Raw genomic sequence first — 24459 nt, 5'->3', positions numbered from 1 at the left:
TTAGTGGTTACTACCATTCGGAATTTAAAGAGAACGTAGGCTCGAATCTCGGTGAAACACCAAAATTAAGAAAAAGCTTTTCTAATAGCGATCACTCCTCGGCAGGCAATGTCAAACCTCCGAGTGTATTTCTACCACAAAAAAGCTCTTCATAAAAAAAAAAAAAAAAAACATATATGCCGTTCGGAGTTGGCTTAAAACTGTAGGTCCCTCCATTTGTGGAACAACATCAAGACGCACAACACAAATAGGAGGAAGAGCTCGGCCAAACAGCCGAAAAGAATGTAGGCGCCAATTATATATATATATATTTTTTTTATTATTTTTGTATGCTTTTGCATATCACAATTTTTTGTCAAACTAAGAGCATTTAGATTTAAGATATTCATCTTTCTAAAACCTGAAAAAAATCATAGTGAATTTGGGCAACATTTTTTACTTACTTCCAAAATGCATCAAAGGATTCAGTAGGATCCGAAATCAGTAGTCAAACTTTACACACCCTTTTATTATTGAAACATGAGCAGCTCCAAGTCTCATACTTTTTTTGATCTTTATGAACCCTTTCACACTTTTTAACATTGGTTCTCGAAACACTTTGGGATACATTGGATACAAATTTGAATTTTTACTTGTAAGGAGACTCATTGCGCATGTCGGAATAAGAAAGCAAACCACATAACTTTTAACTTTTATAAATAATGTTTTTGGTTTCTTTTTGAGGTCAAAAAATGCGCGTTGAGCACCAACAACGCCACATGTAATAGTCATAGAATTTCGACGAAACTATTCGACCTATCAACGCCCATTTATTGCTCGGTTTTAATAACCGCTTTTTGTCGTGCGCTTTTTTAAACTCAATCGTAGGTTCTTGATGAATGTGAATTTTGAAAATTTAATCACTTGGCTACCCCAAATTGAAAATCAACTTGCTAGATTTGCCAGAATTTGCTCTACGTTATTTTTTGCCTGCATTATTATTTACTGCAACCACTCGTTGATGTGCTCAACGAATTCATAAGTGATTGCATAATTAAAATGACAGTATTCCAACAGAAATATGTACGTATGTATATACTCATATATGTAGGTGCTCGTATATATGTATGTATGTGTAAGTAGATGTAGGGAAAAGAAAAATCGGTGCGCAAATTAAAAATGCAGCAACACAACGATCCACTTATCAACGTTGCAGTGTAGTGCAGCACGAATATACATATATCCAGCGCCACGATGCAGCATAGCACGACATGGCTTAGCACGGCACAATGGAGTGCTACAGCAAATTGTAGTGGTGTCGTTTTTAATTAATTCCCACAAGGAATTCCCAAGGATACTTCAAAATGCAAGCTGCAAACGTGCCAAAGGTGTATACCTTGCACTGAACATCATCAACCACAACAACAACAACAAGAACACCTTGTTTTCTTGCCACTAAATTAAGGAGTGGAAATTTGAAAAATACTTTAAGGCCTGTAAGCGCTCACCTTCTCCTCTTCTGGTGTTGATGACGCAGAATCCACTCTAGCCATGCACGCTGCAGAACCACCCGGACAGCCCAAACCGAATTTCGACACCAACGGACGGCAGACATTCAAAAAGAACTGCAAATAAAGTAGTAAGAAGAAAGAAGAAGAGAGGCATTAAAAACTTGTTGAAATGAAAATGAAATGCATGATTGCCAAACTACTCAGCTGCTGTTGAGTGAGGTGGTGTAGCAGAAGGCAGACATTATTTGACAATCAACGACATACAACTGCATAGAAGCCTCTTACCTTGGTGGATTTGGACACTTGTTGTTCCGTTATTGATGCGGTATTAATTTTGGCCTCATAGTTGTCGGTTGCACTAATCAATGGCGTCAAATCGAACACTTCTTCGCCTGTGCCATCCTCCGAATGCTCAACATAGACTTTGGCTTTACAGTTAATCTGCTCTTGACAGGCCAATGGCGTTTGAATGTGAATTAGTAGTTGGCAATTCTTATTTTCAATTATTTTCGGATCCATTGCGATGCTGGTATTGCTGCTGCTGCCCGTAGTCTGATTGTCTTTTGTTGCATTGTTGGCGCAGATAAACTCAATTTTCGTCGACCACTTGTTTTGGGCATCGCATAGAGCTCCGTTGGTGTATAGCAAATACGGTGAACCGGAATGATTAAAACGCAATTGTGAGTTCATTTGACCCATAGTTGTGGTTTGTGCATTCTCGACAAGGCAGGCACCTAGTGAATGAAAAAAAATTAGGTGAGCATTGAAAATTTTAATTATTTAAAAATGAAAAGAATTAAATATGAAATGAATTAAATAACATAAAACTAGGCTATATGTTTGATTAATCACTGTTATTTACTAATTACAAGAGCGGTTTGAAGCGTAACTCCCAGAACGCACGTAACTTATCAATTCTCGATTAATTTAAAATCAAATGGGCATTAAGGGCCTGAATCGTTAAGGGTTTGCTCCTATAACATCGGTCCCTCACGGCACCCCATAAAAAAGTCGAATGGCGTCGAGTCGCAGCTCCGAGGTAGTCAATTGACATCTTCGAGACGGCTGATAAGACGATTATCGAACTTGGAGCGCAAAAGATGGATTGCAGAGACGACTCTGAACGGCAGATATTTTTTATGAGGAGCTTTTCCATGACAGAAATACACTAGGAGACTTGACATTGCTTGTCGAGGGGCGGCCGCTATTAGAAAAAACTTTCTTTATTTTGGTGTCTCACGCACAGAGATTCGTACTCTGAATCGTGGTCACGCATCGGTTAACATGTCTCTGTAGCGCTCAACGTTGACCGAAGTGGACCCAGCAGTATTTTTAAAGAAAAGTGAGCCACTGATACCACCGCTGCAAAATCAGCAAAAACGTGTCGCTCCTTGAGGCGAGTAAAGTAGCGCTTGCCATTTTGTGTTTCTAAGCATATCTTCACCCCCTTTGCTCGACAAAAGCTCAAGCGTTTGAAAGAATTTTCTCTTCAGTGATCAATTCAAAGCATATTAATATCCAATATTTATATAATTTATCACACCGAATAGGGCCCACTCCAAATACAGAGCCATACCGTGGCGCCATAAGCTTCGGTTTTGCTGCCGCCGAGAAAACATGTCCACGCTTCCCAAAGATTTTCTGTGGTGTGAACCATCGCAGCGAACAAAGTTGTCGTTGGAAGTTACTGAACTTTCTTTGAAGTAACTTTTCAGCATCGGCTCGGCTTCAATTCATACAGTTCCCTTGCTTTAAAGCCATTACCGTGGCTTTGAAATATATCGGATTGACTCGGTTGATTTGCGCTTAACTTAAATGCTCATCAAGAAGTGTCGCCAATCCTGAATCTCAGATAACTTTCTGTCTTCCACCGCTTTGTCGGTCCCTTCACATTAAAACCAATGATTTTGAAGCATTCATGATACTAACGATACATTTTTTTACCATTCGATTAACCTCATTAGCCGCACTTTTCTTCAAATTGAAGCAAAGGAGAAGAATTTGACACAATACCTGGCATCTTTAACCGAGCATAAATTTATGAAGAATCACGGCAAGAATGTGGCTATGTTCTCAGATGTCGAAGCTTACATTGCAATATTTTATACCCGTCTATTTATTTTGATTATTATTTCATCTATCGAAAAACAGCGGAAGCAAGGTTTTATACCAAATAAGAGAAAATAAGTCAATCGATGACGAGCTGGGCTTCGGCAAAGTGTTGCCAGAAGTCCTGAGATTATACAGTGTTTTTAAGATTTTTTTCCAAATTGAAGGTACTCAGGACCTAGACATATCGATTGGCTCGTGCGATTCGATTTTTTTTTTTTTCAATGATTTGGGCATGAGACGGGTCGCCGCAAAATTCGTACCAAAACTGCTCAATTTCGACCAAAAGCATCAACGCATGAACATTGCTAATGAGATGTTTGAGTCTGTCCGCGACGACCCACATTTGCTCCAGAGGGTCATAATTAGTGACGAATCGGGGGTTTATGGTTATGACATGGAAACCAAAGCTCAATCATCTCAATGGAAGCTGCCACACGAACCAAGACCGAAAAAAGTGCGCCAAGTTCGGTCGAACGTAAAAGTTTTGCTTACCGTTTTCTTCAATTGCAGAGGCGTTGTGCATCATAAGTTCTTGCTACAGGGTAAAACGGTCAATAGGGAATATTACCTGGAAGTTATGCGCAATTTACGCGAGGCAATGCGCCAGAAACGCCCGGATTTGTGTAAGAACAAAAATTGGCTCATGCATCACGATAACGCCTCTGCTCACACATCGTTGCTTCTGCGCGACTTTTTGGCCAAAAACAACACACAAATGATGCCACAGCCACCGTATTCCCCAGATCTGGCCCCCCTTGACTTTTTCTTGTTCCAGAAACTGAAGAGGCCCATGAAAGGACGACGCTACACTACGATTGACGAGATAAAGACGGGATCGAAGGAGGAGCTGAACAAAATAAAAAAATGATTTTTTAAAGTGCTTTGATGATTGGAAAAAACGTTGGCACAAGTACATAATACCTCATGGCGACTACTTTGAAGGGGACAAAATAGATAGTAATGAATAAATAAATAATTTTTGAAAAAAAAAAACACAAGATGCGCAATACTTTTTGAACACACTTTGTACATACATATGTACATATGCATTTACGACAAATTTTGTTAGTTCAAGAGCCTATCAACTTCAGAACACATCGTTGGTTGCTGGCTGGTGCTAAAAAACTTGCCAATTTTGAAGTAATACATATAGACTTACGTGCATATACCTTAGTATGCATGTACGTGAATTGCCTTTATTAAATTGTTACGGAAATAAAATCCAAAAATATATTAGAATACAACAAACAAAATGCCTACTCCAGTTTCCCGTCCACCAGAAAATCCAATAAGCAACAAACATACATATGTACAGTATCGGGCATAACATTTGCAACAAAAACACAACCATTAGACATTTCCCTCTTATACATTTTTCTTTTCAGTTGCTTGTTTGCATGTTTTTTAGGTCTGTAAACAGATGGAAGTTGCTAGGAGCCAAATTTCTTGAGTACGACGGATGCTCCAACAATTCGATTTATAATTCATGGATTTCAGCTCTTGTCAAAATGCTCTTGTGACACGGCATTATACTGATGAAAAAGAATTTTTGTCTTTTGCAAACTGGGTATTTTTTCACGAATTTTTCCGCTCGCCTAGTCTAAAAGGTTACGATAATATTCAGAATTGCAGGTATTTCCACAGCTAATTATTCTATTTCAATTTCCAAATATTTTGTCCGTCACTATAAGTGAGCTTAACACCTCCGCTCACCTACGCCTACGTACCTTTTCCCAATATTCGCCAATATAGACAACACTCAATTTATTTCAATTGCTTGAATTTGATTGAGTGTTGGTTGTCTGGCCGACACCAACTGCTTGTTATAGCCCCCAACTTTCCCCCCCATTCTCACCATATTCATCAGCATTACTCCACTTCACACGATGAACCCCACTTAAAGTGTGCCATTCCAAAATGCACGCGAACACAAATAGGTATACAAATACAAGACTGATTGGTACTGCCCTGCAGGAAATATCAAAACTAGTGAGATTTATTTGGCGATTAAAAGATTAAAAATGATGGTAACATATTTAAGATAGAAATAAGAAAAATGCAACAACTACAGGTACCAGTCGAAAGACGACGAAAATGTATTATACACTAAAGTATATATTAGTGTGGGGAAAAATAAATCCATTATTTTCTTGGTAGATACACTACGATCAAACAATTTAAAGTTTATGCTCGTTATGAAGATGACATTTCACTCTAAAAAATTTCTTTTTTTTATTTTTTTTTTTTTTGTTTGTTCCATTCAGTTGTGAGTTACAGGGTGCTAACAATGGAAGTCAAGTTTAGAGTTTTTCTTTGATAAAGGACTAAATTTGAAGCACTAGCAAGATAACCCTCCATGCCTGTGCAAGCGAACGCCGAGCCTCCAAACACTCTCGTAAAAAGTGCGGGGAAAAGCAAAAATATATAAGTATTTCAGAACGACACTATCCCAAGTATTTGAGGTCAATTCCAGTTTATTAGAGATAAACGCAATGAAATGGAGTAAAACCTGAAGAAGGAGGAGCTGGCTTTAATAGCTAAACAAGTGGAACTGAAGGCAAAACGACTTAACGCTAAAAAAGAAAAATTTAAAAGTAAATTTAAATAATATAAAAATTAAAAGAAATCAACAAAATTTCATCAAAGCTTCAAACTTTTTAATTAGAATTTTTAGAAAAATTTCTGGTATGCAGTTTTATAGCCCATTAAATTTCATAAAGATCTAGTGTGCGTTTTTTGAAAAATCCTGTTTAACTTGCTAAACTTTTTGCTGATGGTGTTGTATTTTTTTCTTCCATGTAAAAATATTTTCGAACATACTTTTTCTGTAAAAACAAAATTTATAAAAATAAGCGGGAGTACGAAGGGAGCCTTTGTTATATAAAGCGCTATACTTTTATAAAAAGTTTTTAAACATTAAACAAACAAAAGAAAAATACAAAAAACTTGTCAAAACGCAAATAGTAGAATTTTCCTACAGGGTAATGACTGCATGCAAAAACGACTGAATCAATTCGAGTGATGTTGCGGAATTGAAAAGAAATTGACTGTCAACTAAATTGATAAATGACAATGTAGATTTGTTACTCGTAGATGTGGAGAGCGGCTCATGGTGTGGCACGTTATGACGACTGCTTTCATGGTATGTTTGAATTTAGTGGGCTTCCTGACTGAATGGCTATATAAATGATACGCCTAAAAGGCTAGCGTGCCAATATACATATTTACATACTGCATGCATGCATACACATACATACATACACATACATGCATGCATATACATACATACGAACGCACACACACTCACACATTCCTAATGTTAGGCAAATATTCGATTAGGGTGGCGTTGATGGTGTTGATGGAGTTGGAGGGTTTGAGCAGTGCGATTGCCGCAAATAAAATGTGACTGGTTACGTTTGAATGAACGAGTTTCCAGCTCTTCTCTGGAACAGTAAAAAGTGTAATTGAATTAGTGTTCAATCCGATAGCGTGGAGAAGGCGATAGAGTAGCAATAAATTAAATGTAGGTTTTAAGGAACCATGGAATTTGTATTAATAAATTTGCTTACAACTTTGGTTTAAAAGATTTTTGTTTTTAGTCTAAAAAAATTCCTTGAACAATCGAATGATATAATATATATAATAATAATCCGTTCTTTTCGAAGGTAACTTTAGTAATAATCTGCAAGGTTACATAATTCTTACAACTAAGTTAACAAATATGAGCTTAAAACAAATATGACTTAGTGAGAGTCAAAATGCAATTTGTTGTTGTTTTTATGTTGCAAGAGAGCAGTTAGCAAGAGACTATATAGCATGTATGCAAGAATGATTGCGCCCACCAGAGAGTACGTGACGTCACCCTAGCCCAGTTGTGCAGTGTTCCCAACTCTTTTCTCTTTGCCATAAGTTTAGTGCTTTTTAATGCGCAAAATGCAAACATTCTTGAGTTTTTGTTTTTTAGTTAGAAGCTACCAAAATTGTAAGAAAAAAAAACTGTATAATTAAAAAAAGCAAAAAAAGGTAGGTAGGTAGGTGAAATGGTTAAAGTACGACTCTGGCACCCCCAAGAAGCACTAAAGCGTCGTTTTGATACCATTATGAGACCTCCAACAGGCAGATATCTACAGCCAGCCAGACCTGTTGATGTAATGGAGAAGATTGATGGGATTTAGGTTGGCGCACTGTCCTAGGATGTCGGAGAAAGGAGCACCCAGTGATCTTCATCGTCTAGCTGACAAGCCCGGACATTTACAGAGAAAGTGCTTAACAATTTCGGAGAAGGGGAAATTTCCCCACAGCTTTTGCAATGGGCGTAAATGGTAGCCCTAGCGTTCCGCGTGTGAGCCGATCGTCCAATGAGCGCCATCTTTTCTGCGCTTTTCTGAGAAATAATTTATGCAGGTGGGAAATCACTGTCAGAGGGATTCCGATGGCCGGGTAAGAGGTCACTGAGACCAATTTAGTCCCCTTCCTGGCATACTCATCGGCAATTTCATTTCCCTCTATGTTCCTATGTCCTAGAACCCAGATTAGAGAAATGTTTCCTGCACACCCAAGAGATTTGATCTCCTCCTTACAAGAATTGACTAATTAGGTTCCGCACCATGGCGTCGTCAGAGCTTTGATCGCGGCTTGACTATCGGAGAAAATGTTAATATCTCTCTCACTCCCAAGTCCCTAAGCATTTTGCTTGTCTGCAGGATCGCAAAGACTTCTGCCTGAAAAATACTAGCAGTATGCGGCAATTTTAGATACAGATAAAATGGCTGATATAGAGAAAACCCCTCCTCCGACTCCCGATTCCGTCTTGAAGCCATCAGTGAAAACAGAGGTGAAAGGTTCAGTGCAGATTTTCCCTCGATCAAATCCTGCCTATTTGGAATGATTGCCCTAGCACGATCCTCAAGGTCCAGTTTGCGGATTGAAATATCTGTCCGAATTTCGGAGAAATACGGTGTTAACTGCCCAAAAATGCTACCAGTTGAAGGTTTGATAGATTGCTTCCAGTAAACAATTCTTGAGAGATTGCCTCCAGAGGCACACCATTCTGAGAAGATTTTACTGCTATTGCCAATTTATTGATTCTTATAGAATTTGATGATTTAAAAGTGCACATCTAACTTTTTGCTACTTTTGAGGTTTCGCAAGAATATAAAATCTTCTTCTCTCAACCCTTCTTAACAAATTTTATTAGAAAATATAAAGAAGTAGGCGGAAACGCTAGTATAGAAAGTTTGAATACAGATGTGTATGCGTGCACTTATCTCGTCTTTTAACCCAGTCCTGCACCCAAACCGAACCACTTTGTTCCTCTTCCTCTTCTCACTTCTTTTCACATATAAAAAAATACCATACCAAATTTGCCGTCTGCGCCCTGCTTAACACACGCACAAATAATACACGAATAGTCACCAACACCAACAGATGATAAAAAAAGTAAAACTAAAACTAAATAGAACTGAATGAACTATTGAACTAATTTTTAAAAAATGTATATTTTACATAACTTTAAACATCACATTTTTATTAGAAGAGGCTAAAATGTCAGGAAGAAAGAACTAAAATATGGCTCATTTATTTGGAGACCTTATCACCAATTAGCTATCACGAGAATCAAACGGGTACAAAAAATGTTTCTTAAATACGCTCTAAGATATTTTAAATTTTCTGTCTCTTATACCTTTTATAGCTCCCGCTTGTTATTAATTGGATTAAAGTCGTTTTTGTGCAGAAGGTCGATTCTATCGCTTTCTGTGCATCTCTTTTGCAATGCATTAACTTTCTTATTCCGGCGAGAACTTTACGAAGCTCTTGCCCTCTTTATTTATCTCAAAATATTCAAAACGAATTTCGAGTCCAATGCACTTATTGCTCGGACTTTACGCGAATTTAATGAGATCGGGAACTGCGTATCGTTAGATTTTACAATAACTAAAAGTTCAGTTTTTCAGTTCTAACTCGTTTTATTTGATAGTCAGTAAGAACCTTTATGTTTTTTGACTAAATTAAATAAATAAAAACTCCGTGGTTAAGGAATAAAAAATGCTAAATCAAGTTACGAAAATGGTAATCTGGTCACACTGATCCCCAATTGAGCTCGGTTGATGTTATTCAAACTTGTCTATCTGTTCAAGCATTGCGTATGTAAAATATTTTCCAAAGGAAATCACTACCGTCCATAGGCATCGCTGTGTTCGACATTTAGCGCGGCTAAATAATGAGAAGTGGAAATACGAGTTCTAAATAATTTCTCAAGATCTACTACTTCCTTTTTTTACAAAAAATCCTCATCTGTAAAATGACGTAAAATAGCTTTTTAGAAAATATATATAGATCATTGCCTTTTGGCAAATAATAAATAGTAAAAATAATAAATAAAGTAAAGGGGAGGCCGACAAAATTCCATCAAAGGTCTAAATGGAGTTGGTGATGCGAATATATATTCGCTATGGCTATATAGGCGATATGCCTATCCTTTCATGCGGTACTTACTCCCTGTTTTAAAATTAACGAGGCTCTGACGACCGAGTATAGGCGGTATCATCTAACCATCCGTAACAAAGGAAATGATATTACAAAGCTGGTGACATGTTTGGAGGCTGCAGCCAACATCTCGGCACCAGAATCGGTGAAGTAGGCTGATGGCCTGCCAATCTTAAACTCAAATCTATCAATGAAACCAAAATAAATAAGCCTCGGAATAAACAACCCGCTCATAATTCGATGACCTTTGGCATGAAAAATAGGATCATATTTGGAAGTTGGAACACTCGTACACATTTGAAAGCATCACGTCTAGGGGCCCTTTGTGCTCTCGCAGAACCATGGGTGGTTCAAAAATCGCGATAAATTTTGACAATTTTTTCTGCTGATGTTCTTGAGTATTTTCTTGCACATCAAAAAACAATGAGAGTAGGCACGAAGTGAAAAAAATGCATAAGACCGCGGCCGAAAAAAGTTCTCAATTCCTCAAATTCTCATTCACTAAAATGAGTTAAAATTTTGAATACTTGAAATTTTTTCAAAAACTCCATATAAAAAGTTTAAAATTTGGCTTAAAATTTGCCATAATCTGACAAATTTTAAAACTTGCCTTTATGCAATCTGCTCAAATATGAACGAGACGGTATCAATAAAACGGTCCGCGGATGACATATGGCAAAAATAAATTTTTTGTTTTTTGGTAGGACTGTTATAAGCTTACATGGCAAATTTCAGCGTGATATGTCACATAGTTTGTTTTCTGTGCTACTGTAAACAAGTCAAGTTTCAAAGCAGCATATGACGGCGTTGTATTACTATACAGTTTAAAAACTCAAATTTTATAAAAAAAATTGCAAAAAATGTATCTACGTATTGCTGCAGCTAAAAATTTTGTGTCGAGGTATTGATATGTACTAAAGATTTCTCGTATTTTACTAACCTTCCGAAGATGATTCCATTTGGTTTTGTTCAATTTACTCCATTACAAAATATTTCAAATGTGTACAACTTTCACTATTCATCGACAGTAATACGATGCTCAAACGAAGGCCACGTTGCGACTGAAAATACAGAGGATACTTAGGGTACGGGACGTTGCTATGAACGGTTTTCACTACTCAAGGCATTACTGTAGCCAACCCAAAGACAAAAAAACTCTATCTAGAAACTTTTTTTTCGACTTTTGGCCAGCTTTTTGGGAATCGGCCGCACTGTGTGGCGCCACAATGAAGGTATTGCCGCATATAAACAAAAAAGCAACAAAGCTTTTAAAAACTTGTCGTGAAATCAAATATCATATTTTATTATGTGTAATCATGTTTTTGTTGGTTGTGAAATATATGATAAAATTAATGCTGATTGAAGCGAAAGAGAGTTAAGGGGTTACATTCGTCCAGAAGAGAAAAGAATTTTTTTCGATATTTCGAAAGTATAGTATCTTAAGAATACACTGTGAAATTTTCATGCGGAAATTTTAAATATTATATAATAGCTTCTACAGCCCATTAATAAGGTAGAGAACGGTCCGCGCGCTCTTGTACCTAAAACTCGTTTTTCTCGAAAGTACTTTCTTTTTCCGGCACGGAATTTTTTTTTTAATATTCGAAAGTGTTTTTTCTATAGATTTGATTTTTAATTTTTTTATTAAAAATTTTATAAATATATTTAAAGTGTGACATTTATGACGTAAAACGCATACTTTTTTGTTAAAATGCCGTAAATTGCAAAATTTTTCGAAATTCAAAAATCCGACTCAACAGACTATAACTACAACTTTATTTTACAAGAATTTTTTTTACTTTTTACAGATCCATCAACATTTCAATGAGAAATGATGCAGACTGTGGAGCAACTTGTTTTTTATTGTACTTTGGGTCACGTGATTTTTTATATACAAATTGTTGTAAAGAAACATTAAAATCATTTTTTATAAAGTTTAAATACTAATAAACAATGTATACAATTTTTTTATATTTATTTATATTGTTATCCCTCCTAAAAAGTTTTTCTTTCAGCGCATTTTTGGCGCTGCTGGACGTATTTAGCCCCTTAATTTTATGGTAGTCGTAGACGGTGAGTGCGATCATAACTTCAACCATAACGCACATTCATTTTTCAGAACAACTTGGTTAAATCCAGAAATGTTAAATAATGATTAGATAATGCTAATTATTGCTAATTAACCTTCTTTTGTGAAATTCTCTAATTCATTAAACAATTAGAATTAGTTCAACTAATTCCCATTAGATAGTTGAAATTTTTATTCCAATGGTAAAACTAATTGCAATTAGTTGCCATTAGCAAAAAAAATTGGTTTACCTTTACAATTACAAATCTAATTGACTTCTGCTAATGCAATTAGATATTCAATTAGCTCGAATTAGAATTAATTATTTTGATATTTGGAAAAACAAAAAAAAACTGAAATATTCATAATATGAATATTACACATATATATATAATATTACTTATGTACATAATATGTACTACGTATATTACATACATGTACATCTATTTAACGTATGTACTAACTGTTTATTAACTAGAATATCCGGGTATATTCGCTTTCAGCAATACGAGATTTTCAAAAGAAAAGTCAGTCAAGCAACTCCGCCTGGGACTATTAATAATGCCCGCAAAGGAAAATAGTCGCTCCACAGGGCAAGCGGCGTGTTGCAAAATAGTGCTATGTTCTTTAATGTGGGATATTTGGACCATATATTGGAAGTTTTATCATCATCATTCAAATATTGATGCATCATATTCGAAATAAAATGCATGCTTTTATCCTCCTCTGTCAATTTTGACAATGAAGCAGTACTTCCTTCTGCAAAAATGTAATCAGTTTACTAAAAATACCATATATGTATATGTGTTACTTATGCAGAACTTACCACCATCACTGAAATCATAAAAGGTCGATTCAGTATGCGAACCCTCACATTTATGATTTTCGTTTGTTGTAGGAAGGTTCAGCTTGATTGCATAATCAGTGATGGATACGAATAATAATAATTATTTGCAAAAAATTTATTTTTATCAAAATAATTAATTCTAATTCGAGCTAATTAAATATCTAATTGCATTCGCAGAAGTCAATTAGATTTCTAATTGTGAAGGTAAACCAATTTTAGTTGGCAACTAATTGCAATTAGTTTTACCATTGGAATAAAAATTTCAATTATCTAATGGGAATTAGTTGAACTCATTCCAATTGTTTGATGAATTAGAGAATATAAACCAATTGAATCGATTGCTAATTCTAATTCGAATTTAACATGTTTGGTTAAATCTATCCTTTTCTCTACTCTTTCAAGCTTTTATCGAAAAGAAAAGGGTGCTCAACTCACTCAAATTTACTCAATTCATTTAAATTTCATTTATTTTCTGCATTGAATTTGATATAATAAAAACACCATCAATAAAATATTGTTCTTCTTTAAACTGTTGTCATTTTCGCCGCACTTGACGTAAGGCCAAAGTAGCAAGTTGCCAGCTTTTGCGCATTCCGACATGACGTATGTGGCGCCTTCTATTCAAATACACCTAATCTATTTTGCTGTCAGTCAAATTCGTAGCCGCAATGGACGGAACAGACCCATTGTGATGGCCTTATATCTACCGAAATTGAAAAGATTTGAAAGAGATCCGCTATTATGCACACTTCAGGGGCAAGAAAAATATGTAAAATCTCATTAAATGTAACTACAAAAAGTAAGATCTAATTTATAAACAGAGTTTATACGAATTACGAATTTCTCTTCTGCCAAAAAAGAAAAAAACAGGAAAATGAATACCTTTTTGAGGTATGAATTTTTTTCTGTTCATATCATCACGATAACAATAACCTATTTGAGAATCCAAAATCCAATTATATGTAGAGGCAAGCACCTAACTGCTACAATAAAACTCTCAGAATATCTGCCAGATAGTCTCAAATAAGTGACAGATACTCCGACATAGCGAAATAGGGTTTCCGATCAATAAAAATGTAAATTTTCATATTAGCAGATAATCGGTAAATATTTAAGAACTTGCTCTTTGAAGAATTACATATATTCATGACCGTTCTACACACTTGAAATTACTGCAATGGGTCTCAAAGCGCTGAAAAATTTGGAGTTTTAAGAAATGTTGATGATTATCGGGCTAACGATCCCAAGCACATCACTTTATTCATAATTGCCCAAAACTTCTACAGCCACCTACTCCAGCATTTGACTTAAATGTTATTGAGCAATAGATCTGCGTATTAGGCAATACCTACTGAAATTGCAATGCGACCAGCTTTAATAAAAGACGAAGAATTGAAAATGCCATCAAAACACACAAGGATAATAAGTGTGAATCGAATTTAAAGAAAGCACGGGAGCACGAGAAGCAACATTTTGCATTCACGCATAAGTTGAAAATTGCAGAGACGTCCACAAAAATCAGTTTACTGTATAAATTACGAAAAAGCTCTTGACACGAGCTGCTCATAAAGATTCTACAAAACATGAAAAATCGATACAAATGAACTTAAGGGGGCAGATAAATATAAGAATTTCTTATATTATAGATCGTCAACCGTGACGACTCTGTTCTTTGTGTTCGAGCGCTAGGAGAGGTATAGTTACGTTGCCGACTTTAGACGCGTTTTTCTCAAAACTATATTTTTCGAATTGGCGTGCACGATATCTCGAAAAGTTATTGACCGATTTCCCTGAAATTTTGCACTTTTTATTTTTTCGAAGCAAAGCATGTAAAATTTTCTTTTCGAATCGGCTATAAAAAAAAACTAATTAATATTTTTCAAACTTTTTTTTTATTTTGAAGATTGAACATTGTCATTTCTCTTCTTCTTAATTGGCGCGATAACCGCTTACGCGATTTTGGCCGAGATTAACAAAGCGCGCCAGTCGTTTCTTTCTCGTGCTAACCGGCGCCAATTGGACACACCAAGTGAAGCCAAGTCCTTCTCCACCTGATCTTTCCAACGCAGAGGAGGCCTTCCTCTTCCTCTGCTACCACCAGCTGGTACCGCATCGAATACTTTCAAAGCCGGAGCGTTTGTATCCATTCGGACGACATGACGCAGCCAACGAAGCCGCTGGATCTTTATTCGCTGCGCTATGTCTATGTCGTCGTAAAGCTCATACAGCTCATCGTTCCATCGTCTGCGATATTCGCCGTTGCCAACGTGCAAAGGTCCAAAAATCATTGTCATTTATGAATGAAAAATAATATCGTTCAAATTACTGCCACGACTGGCTTTACAGTAGGCCATTCGATCAACCCAATTTTTAAGCACATTTTCGATTGTTTGGGCTCCAATTTCATGAATGGCAACTTCGATTTCGTGTTTTAAAGCATCAATCGTCTCTGAATGGTTCGCATAGCATTTGTCCTTAACGGCTCCCCACAAAAAATAATCCAACGGGCTTAAATCACCGCTCCGAGGCGGCCAATTGATATCGGAATTCAAAAACGGTAGCAAAAAGTTCGAGTGTAACTTTGGCAGTGTGACAAGTTGCACCGTCCTGTTGAAACCAAATGTCGTCCATGTCATCCTCTTCAATTTTTGGAAACAAAAACTCGTTGAGCATGTCACGGTAACGCTCGCCATTTACTGTAACCGCGGAAGAAGAAGAAGACTCACCACTTTGGAAATAGGTTTTCAGTATTTCCCAATTTTGTTCAAGCGTATAGCGTCCCATTTCGTAAATGTCAAACCTTAACCTTTAAGTAAATTATGAACACATTTGACATGTAATTTGTGTTACCATTCTCAAAAAAATAGATGGTTCAAAAAGCAAACGCTATATGGCCCACCCTGTAGTAGGAAAATTCACCTCAAAATTAATTTTTTTTAAGCATTTTATTCCGCGAATTTTTGACATTATGACATTAACAAACAAAAAATTTTTGGTTTCTTGTATTCAGGTCACTGACGCCGAAGCTACAATGCCCGCCGATTTAGAAGCCTCGCTGCGACCTTCCTGGAAGAATTGAATGTACATCCGCCATTTTAAATGATTAAAATAAAAAATAAAATTTATATTATCTTAATGTATAAATAAACTGTATGCCAATTTTGAAAAAAATATATTGACTTCTTCATTTTAAATAATTTTAATGAAAATCAGGAAAAATATGGCCGTTTACAGGTATCTGTCCCCTTAAATGTAAAACAATCTTTATTGGCAGCAGGCTGCAAAAGTAAATATAAACAATGAAACTACGAACACAATACCTTTACTAAGAGGGATTAAACAAGTAGGTATTCTCTCGCCATGACTATTTAACATCTACTCTAACAGAATCTTCCAAGAAGGACCACAAGGGTAGCAGCTGGCATTAAGGCGAATAAGATAAATTTTAAGAACATCAGACACGCTGACGATACAACGCTCTTAGCACACAGTCTAAGTTCTCTACCAACAAGAACTAGTCAATGCTGTTACGCTTTGCAGTAAGAACTTCGATTTACAAAATAAACGTAAAAGAACTAAATATAATATATTACAGGGTGCGGCACTCGAAGTGTAACCACTAAAGAAGCCATAAATTTAGTTTGGAAAATTACTTTTATTCAATTCAAAGTAAAAAATGTGTAAAAATAATACAAAATTAAGAATCAATTTACTTTTGCTGGATATGACCACCCTTTGCCTTGACTACGGTCTTGACCCGGTCCAGAAACGAATCGCAAGCTGCCCGAATGTGACTTACAGGTATTTTGGTCAACTCGCAGACAAAGGCTTTTTACAGCGCCTCGAGACTGGTGAATCTTTTAGTTCGGACCTTGTTCTCCAAAATGACCCAAAGAAAGTGATCCATCAGATTCGCGCATGGGGAATTTCAGAGCCATTGTGTGAACGTTCACTCGAACTTTGTAAGATGGTGCCGAGTCCAGTTGATTCGTCCATGGTCTGCCGCCGAAATGTTTGTCTGTCCACGGCTTCAAAGCAACCTCCAGAATACTTTCTCGATAATATTTCGAATTTACCTTGACGCCAGGTTCGATGAAAACGATTGGAGATCGCCTATATGTGTTTACAGTGGGCTCCTGCTACCCCCTGGTGGCCAATCGATGATTCAAATTCTCGTATGAATGGTCGGTCAAATAATACCTATCGTTTTGGGAATTAACGAATTGCTCAATTTGAAAAATTTTCTCGTCAGAAAACACAATTTTCGGAAATTTACCGCTTTCGGCTAAGCGGAGCAACTCCTTCGCTCTCTCAAGTCTGATTTGTTGCTGGTTTGGTGTGAGATCATGCGCCTTTTGGATCTTGACTTTCAGATCATTTTTCCGTATGCGGCGGATGCTATGGTCAGATATTTTCAGTTCTTTCGCCATTTAATTGGCACTTCGTCGGGGATTTCGCTCAAGTCGCTTCTTCACTTTTTGAAGTATTTTACGTGGCATTGCAGTCTTTTGATAACCACCTCTATGACGAAGCGCGATGCTACCAGTATCAAATGTAATGCAATCACACTATTACGTTTGCAATCCATTACTGATTTTCTTTTTTCGCCTTTACTTTCGGCAAAATGCTCCCGCCCCCTTGTAAACAATACTCTGAAATGTCATTTAGCCAACTAACAGACAGCTGAGGCCCGTTCATCAGCTACGCAAGAGGTCTGAAATTGGTTACACTTCGAGTGCCGGACCCTGTATATAAAATTAGCAGAAGAAACATCTATACTGATACAAGCTTAGCAGCAAGCAATGGCATGTCCATAGAAAATGTGATAAATTTCAAATACTTAAACTGTTGGAATAACGAAAATTGGGATCCTTCAAAACAAATAGAATCCCGAGTTGAAGCTTCTTGGACAACATTTATTAAGTACAAAAAAGTCCTCAATAACCATGACCTAAGTATGAAACTGAAAATTCGATTTGTTAAATGTTAGGTATTATCTGTCTTACTTTATGCTATTAAGATATGGACTATTAAAGCCACTGACATAAATAAAATAGAAGCATTTGAGATGTGGATATATAAGTACAGAAAACTTATAAAAATATGGACCTGGACCGATAGAGTAGCAAATGCTGAAGTACTGCGTAGAACCCAGAAGAATCGTGATTTATTTACTACGATCAAAAGAAGAAAAACTGCGGATTTGGACCATTTTATGCGAAAGAATAAATGCCATGTCCTACAACTAATTCTGCAAAGAAAAATAGCAGGGAAACGTGGTATGGGCAGAAAGCAAGCGGCGTCCGCTGAGTGGCAATTTAAGTTTTGGGAAAAGGAGAAAACCACAGAGGACTAAGTCCGGTGAATACGGCAATACTTGTCGAGTTTTTGGTTAAAAAAGTGTTCACAATATGGGCCTTGTGAGAAGGTGCGTTATCATGGTGCAAGATCCATGAGTTTTCTTTACACAAATTAGCCCGTTTCCTACACACATTCTCTTTCAAAGTCGCATAACTTCCTAATAATATTCTTTACTTAACGCAGGGCCTTTTGGAGCGACTTCCGAGTGCAGAACAGAATGATAACACTGGTCGACAAAAAATGATTATTTTTCTGATTCAAGCATCGGACTCGGCCTATCTTATAGATTTTTCATCGCTGAATACGAATCTGACCTTAAAAAGTTTCCATCACGTCAAGATTTTGAAAAAAAATAGTTCAAAAAGTCAAAAAAACGTGTTTTTGACCATTTTTGACCAAATGTAGTGGATGAACCTGAGGTGATGGAAGCTTCTACCTAGCCTTAAACTGAAGCCTGAACCTTCAGTTATAAGATCCAAATCGAAAATACCCTGAATCAATTGTAAATTTTGATGTAGCACAATTTTTTTAACTGCTCGCGCACGATTTTCATAGGTGCAGCCATGCAGGCTAGTGGCTTATCATAGTGGTGCGCTGACTTGTACCTTTTACCTATCATGTTTTTAGTTATTGGGTTTGCTTAGCACGATTCGGAAGTTGTAATTTCAAAATTGAAAGTGTCGGATTCAAATTTCTTTTTTTATATTAGATATATATGTTATCAGAGAGAAAGGAATTTATTCCAGGAGCCAAAAATGTCTCAAGTAAACCTCTTGTTGATTCAAATGGCATCATTTTACCACCACTTCATATCAAACTTGGCCTGATGAAAAATTTTGTAAAAGCCATGGATAAAACTGGTAAAGGATTTCTACATTTAAAAGAAAAATTTAAATATCTGAGTGATGCTAAGTTGAAAGAGGGCATTTTTGTTGGTCCAGAAATTCGCCAAGTGTTAAAAGATGAAGAATTTCAAAAAAAGCTCACTGCTAAGGAAAAAGCTGCCTGGATATCATTCAAGGAAGTATGCGCGAATTTTCTGGGTAGCAGACGATCTGACAAGTACAAAACGTTAGTTGCAAATATGTTGAAAAACTATGAACGCTTGGGCTGCAACATGTCCTTGAAGATACATTTTCTTGACTCGCATTTGGATTTTTTCCCACAAAATTGTGGAGACGTTAGCGATGAGCATGGTGAGAGATTTCATCAAGATATAAAAACTATGGAGAAAAGATATCAAGGAAAATGGAATCCTAGCATGCTTGCTGATTACTGCTGGGGCTTATTAAAAGATGATGATTGCAATTACTCTAGAAAGTCACAAAGATTAACCTTCCCAAGTCTGCCGAATAAAAATCAAATTTTAGAAAATGAAAGTACTCAAAACTAAATTCTTTATCCTTTGTGTGTTTCTTCTTATTCCTTAAAACCTTGAGAAAACTTACAAAGATTAGAAGCATCCGTGAAACTTGTATTTGAAGAACAAATTGGGGATTCAAAAAATTCAAACAAAGAAGGAAGAAATTCCTTTCTAAGGAATAACAAAAAATTACCACAAATGCGAGAATATTAAAAATTTTTTAAAATAAAAAAGAACAAAAAAAACAAAAGTGGAGTGTAAAATACTGACAGCCTCCTCGTGGCACATTCTGGGGTCGTGAATTTAATAAATTTATTATGCACTAAAATATTGGTTCACCAGCTAATGTCAGATTATAAAACTTTATTACTACTGTCAAAAATTAGTCTAATATAACTATATAAATTCATCTTTCAATAGTTGTTCGTGAAGTAAAAAGTATATTAATTTAGATCACCATATTGGTTTTGCCTTTTTAAATTATGATGTCATATTTGTCTTCAGCGCATCATAAAACCAAACATTGAAAGAAATTTTTAGCTGACCCAGCTAACCGTATAGCTGAATTGCGATTAGCTTGAAATTAAGGTGTAACAGTTAGAAATATGTGTCTTTGGTAGAAATATAGCTAATAGCTAGAAATATTTCTAACTGTAACAACTAAATTTCTAGACAAACGAAATTCTACATACAATTTTTGCCTTTCCTTTAATTCTAAGACAAGCTGCAAAATCAAATTTTTATTTGATTTTATTAAATTTTTATTTTCGCCATCTTGAATCCGACACTTTCAATTTTGAAATTACAACTTCCGAATCGTGCTAAGCAAACCCAATAACTAAAAACATGATAGGTAAAAGGTACAAGTCAACGCACCACTATGATAAGCCACTAGCCTGCATGGCTGCACCTATGAAAATCGTGCGCGAGCAGTTAAAAAAATTGTGCTACATCAAAATTTACAATTGATTCAGGGTATTTTCGATTTGGATCTTATAACTGAAGGTTCAGGCTTCAGTTTAAGGCTAGGTAGAAGCTTCCATCACCTCAGGTTCATCCACTACATTTGGTCAAAAATGGTCAAAAACACGTTTTTTTGACTTTTTGAACTATTTTTTTTCAAAATCTTGACGTGATGGAAACTTTTTAAGGTCAGATTCGTATTCAGCGATGAAAAATCTATAAGATAGGCCGGGTCCGATGCTTGAATCATTTTCAGTGTCGACCTGTGTAATCAAAGAAAACGAGTAGAATGACTTTCACTTTTGACCGACTTTAACGTGGTTTTTTGGGTTTCGGCTCATGTGGATAGCTCCATTCAGCCGCCTGGTTGCATGTTGACTGGTTTGCAGGTCAAACTCGTATACCCACGTCTCATCACCTGTTATGATGCGCTGGTGGAAACGTTGCTCAAGCATGTCTTCAGCCACCTTCTTCCGATGAATTTTTGGAAAAAAGTTCAACTCTCTTGGAACGTGTCGAACAGCCACGTGTGCCCATCATACCCAATTGATGGTGTAAAATGTTGCGAATTGATTTGTAAGACATGCTAAGGTCACGAGCTACCTCCCTAAAACTGAAATGATGGTTTTCCAGCACCATGCCCATGTGACAGTGGCCAATGATTTCTTCGTTTACACAGACTCCGTTTACATTGAGCCTGTATGCCGCCTTCATCGCTTTTTCTCGAATTTGAACTCTAGAGGTTGTAAGTTCACGATAGTACTAATTGCTATGGCGACCCTTATTTTTTTTTTTTGCGCTGCACTGCTGTGTTGGAAGAAATCATTTACTATTTCCTTAGTCTTTTAATTTAAGTGAGCTGTTTATAAGCTGCTAACCTGATATAATATAAAGATGGAAGTTCCGGCTATGCGCTATTTCTAAAATCAAAACCAAAAACAACAAGTAACCACTCGCTTCTCCGTATTGTACATAACAATACCTTACCTATACCTTACTTAGAAAAATCCGAGAGGACATGACTATGACCAAACCTTAAAATTCAACTGTAATCCCATTTTACCTAAGAATTTACATTTTGCAAATCCATTGTTCCAATCCCTTTGTATTATTCCCAAGTTGCACTCATTCAAAGTGGTTGAACTAGACCCATTGATTTCGTGATTGGCAAAGTGACCTGCTTCTTTGTTGTTGTTTTGTTTGTTGTTGATTGTATACTTTTGGAAATTTTGACAGTTAGTGCACAAAACAACAAAAACTAAACTGGAACCACCTTCAATAGATTTCCCAACCACTGACAACTAATTTCGTTTGTATTGCCATTTTTCTTTTGACTATGGCCACGACAAATATTTAATCTTGAAACGGCATTAAAAATCCCACTACTAGTAAATCCATATGTTGGAGAAGCCCCATTACTTCACAGAAACCAAGAGTTTGTTTCAAAGAAGGTAATAAAAATTTGGGAAAACTGCCTAAGAGCCTTAGAAAATTTTCATGCATAATTTTCTATGCGCAGTGACATATATACATACATATGTACATACAAACGTTCAGCAACCCTCGCAGGCAAATAGATAGGATACCTGAGATAACTGCAGTTTGCGCGAATCAGAGTATAAATACGGCACACAAACTGCAACTGAAATTAGTTTAAAATCTTTTTACGAGGATAACACAACTAGGAAAGCGAGAAATACGGAGACATCTCACCAGCATGACATATTTAGAGCGATTTGTACATTTTAAACCACCAAGGTGTGTTTTCTTATTTGTTTTATTGTTCGCCGTACAAGTCTCATACGTCAAGGGCAACATTACAACGGAGGATTGCAAAGCGCTAAACACCAACTCTTTCTGTCAATGCTCGACGCAACCAAACGGTTTTCAACTCGAGTGCGCCGCACCTGAATCCCGTGGCAAGTTCGACATATACATCAAACCAGGAAAATATGTAAGGATCGAATGTAACAACACTAAAGCGAACGAATATGAGAGTTTACCATCTATGAAACTTGGTGATAGTGGAGTCGTACATTTTAAATATTGTCCCTTACCGGAAGGCAAACCAATAGTAGAGCTACTTACACACTTTGGTATACCAAACGTCGTTTACCTCACGTACGCCACTGACGAGCAAAGCGCCAACATAACGAAGTATCATTTAAGTGGTCTGGGGTATTTGCAGAATTTGAAACTTAATTCGAAGTCACTGAAAAACTCGGCAGATTATTTAGTTCGTAACCCAAGTAATCTCATTTGGTTAGAACTGCACGCTGAAAATCGTACTTTGAGCGAAAGCTTTTTAGAACCACTACCAAATTTAGAATATCTGGATTTGGGCAACAACTTTTTGGAACACCTACCAAATGGTGTATTTAAAAATCAACATAAACTTGAGCATCTCAATTTAAGAAACAATAATTTGCGTTACCTTAATAAGGAAGCTTTTCGTGGCGTCAACGCCCTAACTGTATTAGATCTGAAGTCTAATGAAATTGAGAGTTTTGAACATGATGTGTTCTCGCTACTCGGCAATATGACGAGCTTAGACCTAAATAGCAATCGAATTCACGAATTGCCCGCGGGACTATTTGCGGCAAATGAGCATCTCACAGTATTCAGGCTCAAGAACAACAAAGTACCACTGAAAAGTCTGCCAACGGGATTATTCGCGAATTTGCCAAATTTGGAGGAGGTGCACATCAGCTGTGGTTTGGAAACACTGCCCATGGATCTGTTTATCAACTCAACTAAAATTACTAGCCTTAACATGAACAAGAATCTGCTGACAAAAGTGCCGAGAAACTTGCTCTATGATCAACGGAAGCTCCTCAGTCTTGACCTGTCACACAATCGACTGCAATCACTACCAGACACACTCTTCCAAAGCACAAAAAATCTGCGCGTGCTGAAGTTATCACACAATCAACTCGTCGAAATATCAAGGTAGGTTTTTGCTAAACTACAACTGTCCCTAGATTTAGATTGTGAATTAATTCAAACCTTTTTTTTTTTTTTAATTTTTTCCAGTGAACTATTCCGCCCATTAGCCAATCTCGAGCATTTGCATTTGAACAACAATAACTTGATTAACATCAGCTTCAACGCTTTCCGTGGCACAGCCAACCTGAAATTTCTGCACTTAGAAAATAACCAAATCGACCTCGCCAACGCCAGTGGCCTTATTGATAATACCAACTCGCCATTCCGATATTTATTTAAACTCGAAGAACTTAATCTACGCAATAACAATATAAAGTATCTGCATAAGGACTGGAGAACACGGCTGCTCGCGCTGCGTAAGCTCGATCTCAGCTATAACAAAATTCATGCCTTCGCAGATCACGACCTGCGTTTCATCAGTAGAAATGGAATTGAAGTTAATATCACGCATAATCTCATACAGCAAATCGACTTCAAAACCATCCAGAACTTTATTTTATTCAACGACGCTAAAGCAATTCTCATCGATCTGAATAACAATCCAATCTACTGCGATTGCGTACTATTCCGCTTTCTACAATTTATGATTGGCGATTCTAAGAAGTTGACTCAAATTAAAATCATTGCAGATAATTTAAAGTGTGTGGGTCCGTCAACGCTGAAGGGGAAAGGTGCAATGGATCTCAACTTAACGGAGCTATTTTGCCCCCTGGATGAAGAATGTACGCAAGTGAAACTATGTCCGAATAACTGCGAGTGTTTGGTGCGTCCGTTTGATAAGATACTTTTCATAAACTGCTCGCATAGCAACATGTCGCATCTG

The 24459-nt window shown here is 36.6% G+C and overlaps 1 protein-coding gene across 1 annotated transcript in view; it reads right to left on the bottom strand.

The window, feature by feature from the left end:
• Positions 1–24459, bottom strand: part of LOC129236925 (cation-independent mannose-6-phosphate receptor) — a 190083-nt gene that overhangs the window by 89746 nt on the left and 75878 nt on the right. Inside the window, exons 9-10 of the mRNA XM_054871231.1 lie at positions 1776–2224; positions 1488–1604 (exon numbers count right to left, since the gene is read on the bottom strand). Of these exons, the coding sequence (XP_054727206.1) occupies positions 1488–1604; positions 1776–2224 (566 nt within the window). The remainder of the gene's footprint in view (positions 1–1487; positions 1605–1775; positions 2225–24459) is intronic.

This window comes from Anastrepha obliqua, chromosome 1 (genome assembly GCF_027943255.1).
Source record: "Anastrepha obliqua isolate idAnaObli1 chromosome 1, idAnaObli1_1.0, whole genome shotgun sequence".
In the NCBI taxonomy this organism is placed as follows: domain Eukaryota; kingdom Metazoa; phylum Arthropoda; class Insecta; order Diptera; family Tephritidae; genus Anastrepha; species Anastrepha obliqua.
This window is presented reverse-complemented; position numbering and strand designations above follow the sequence as displayed.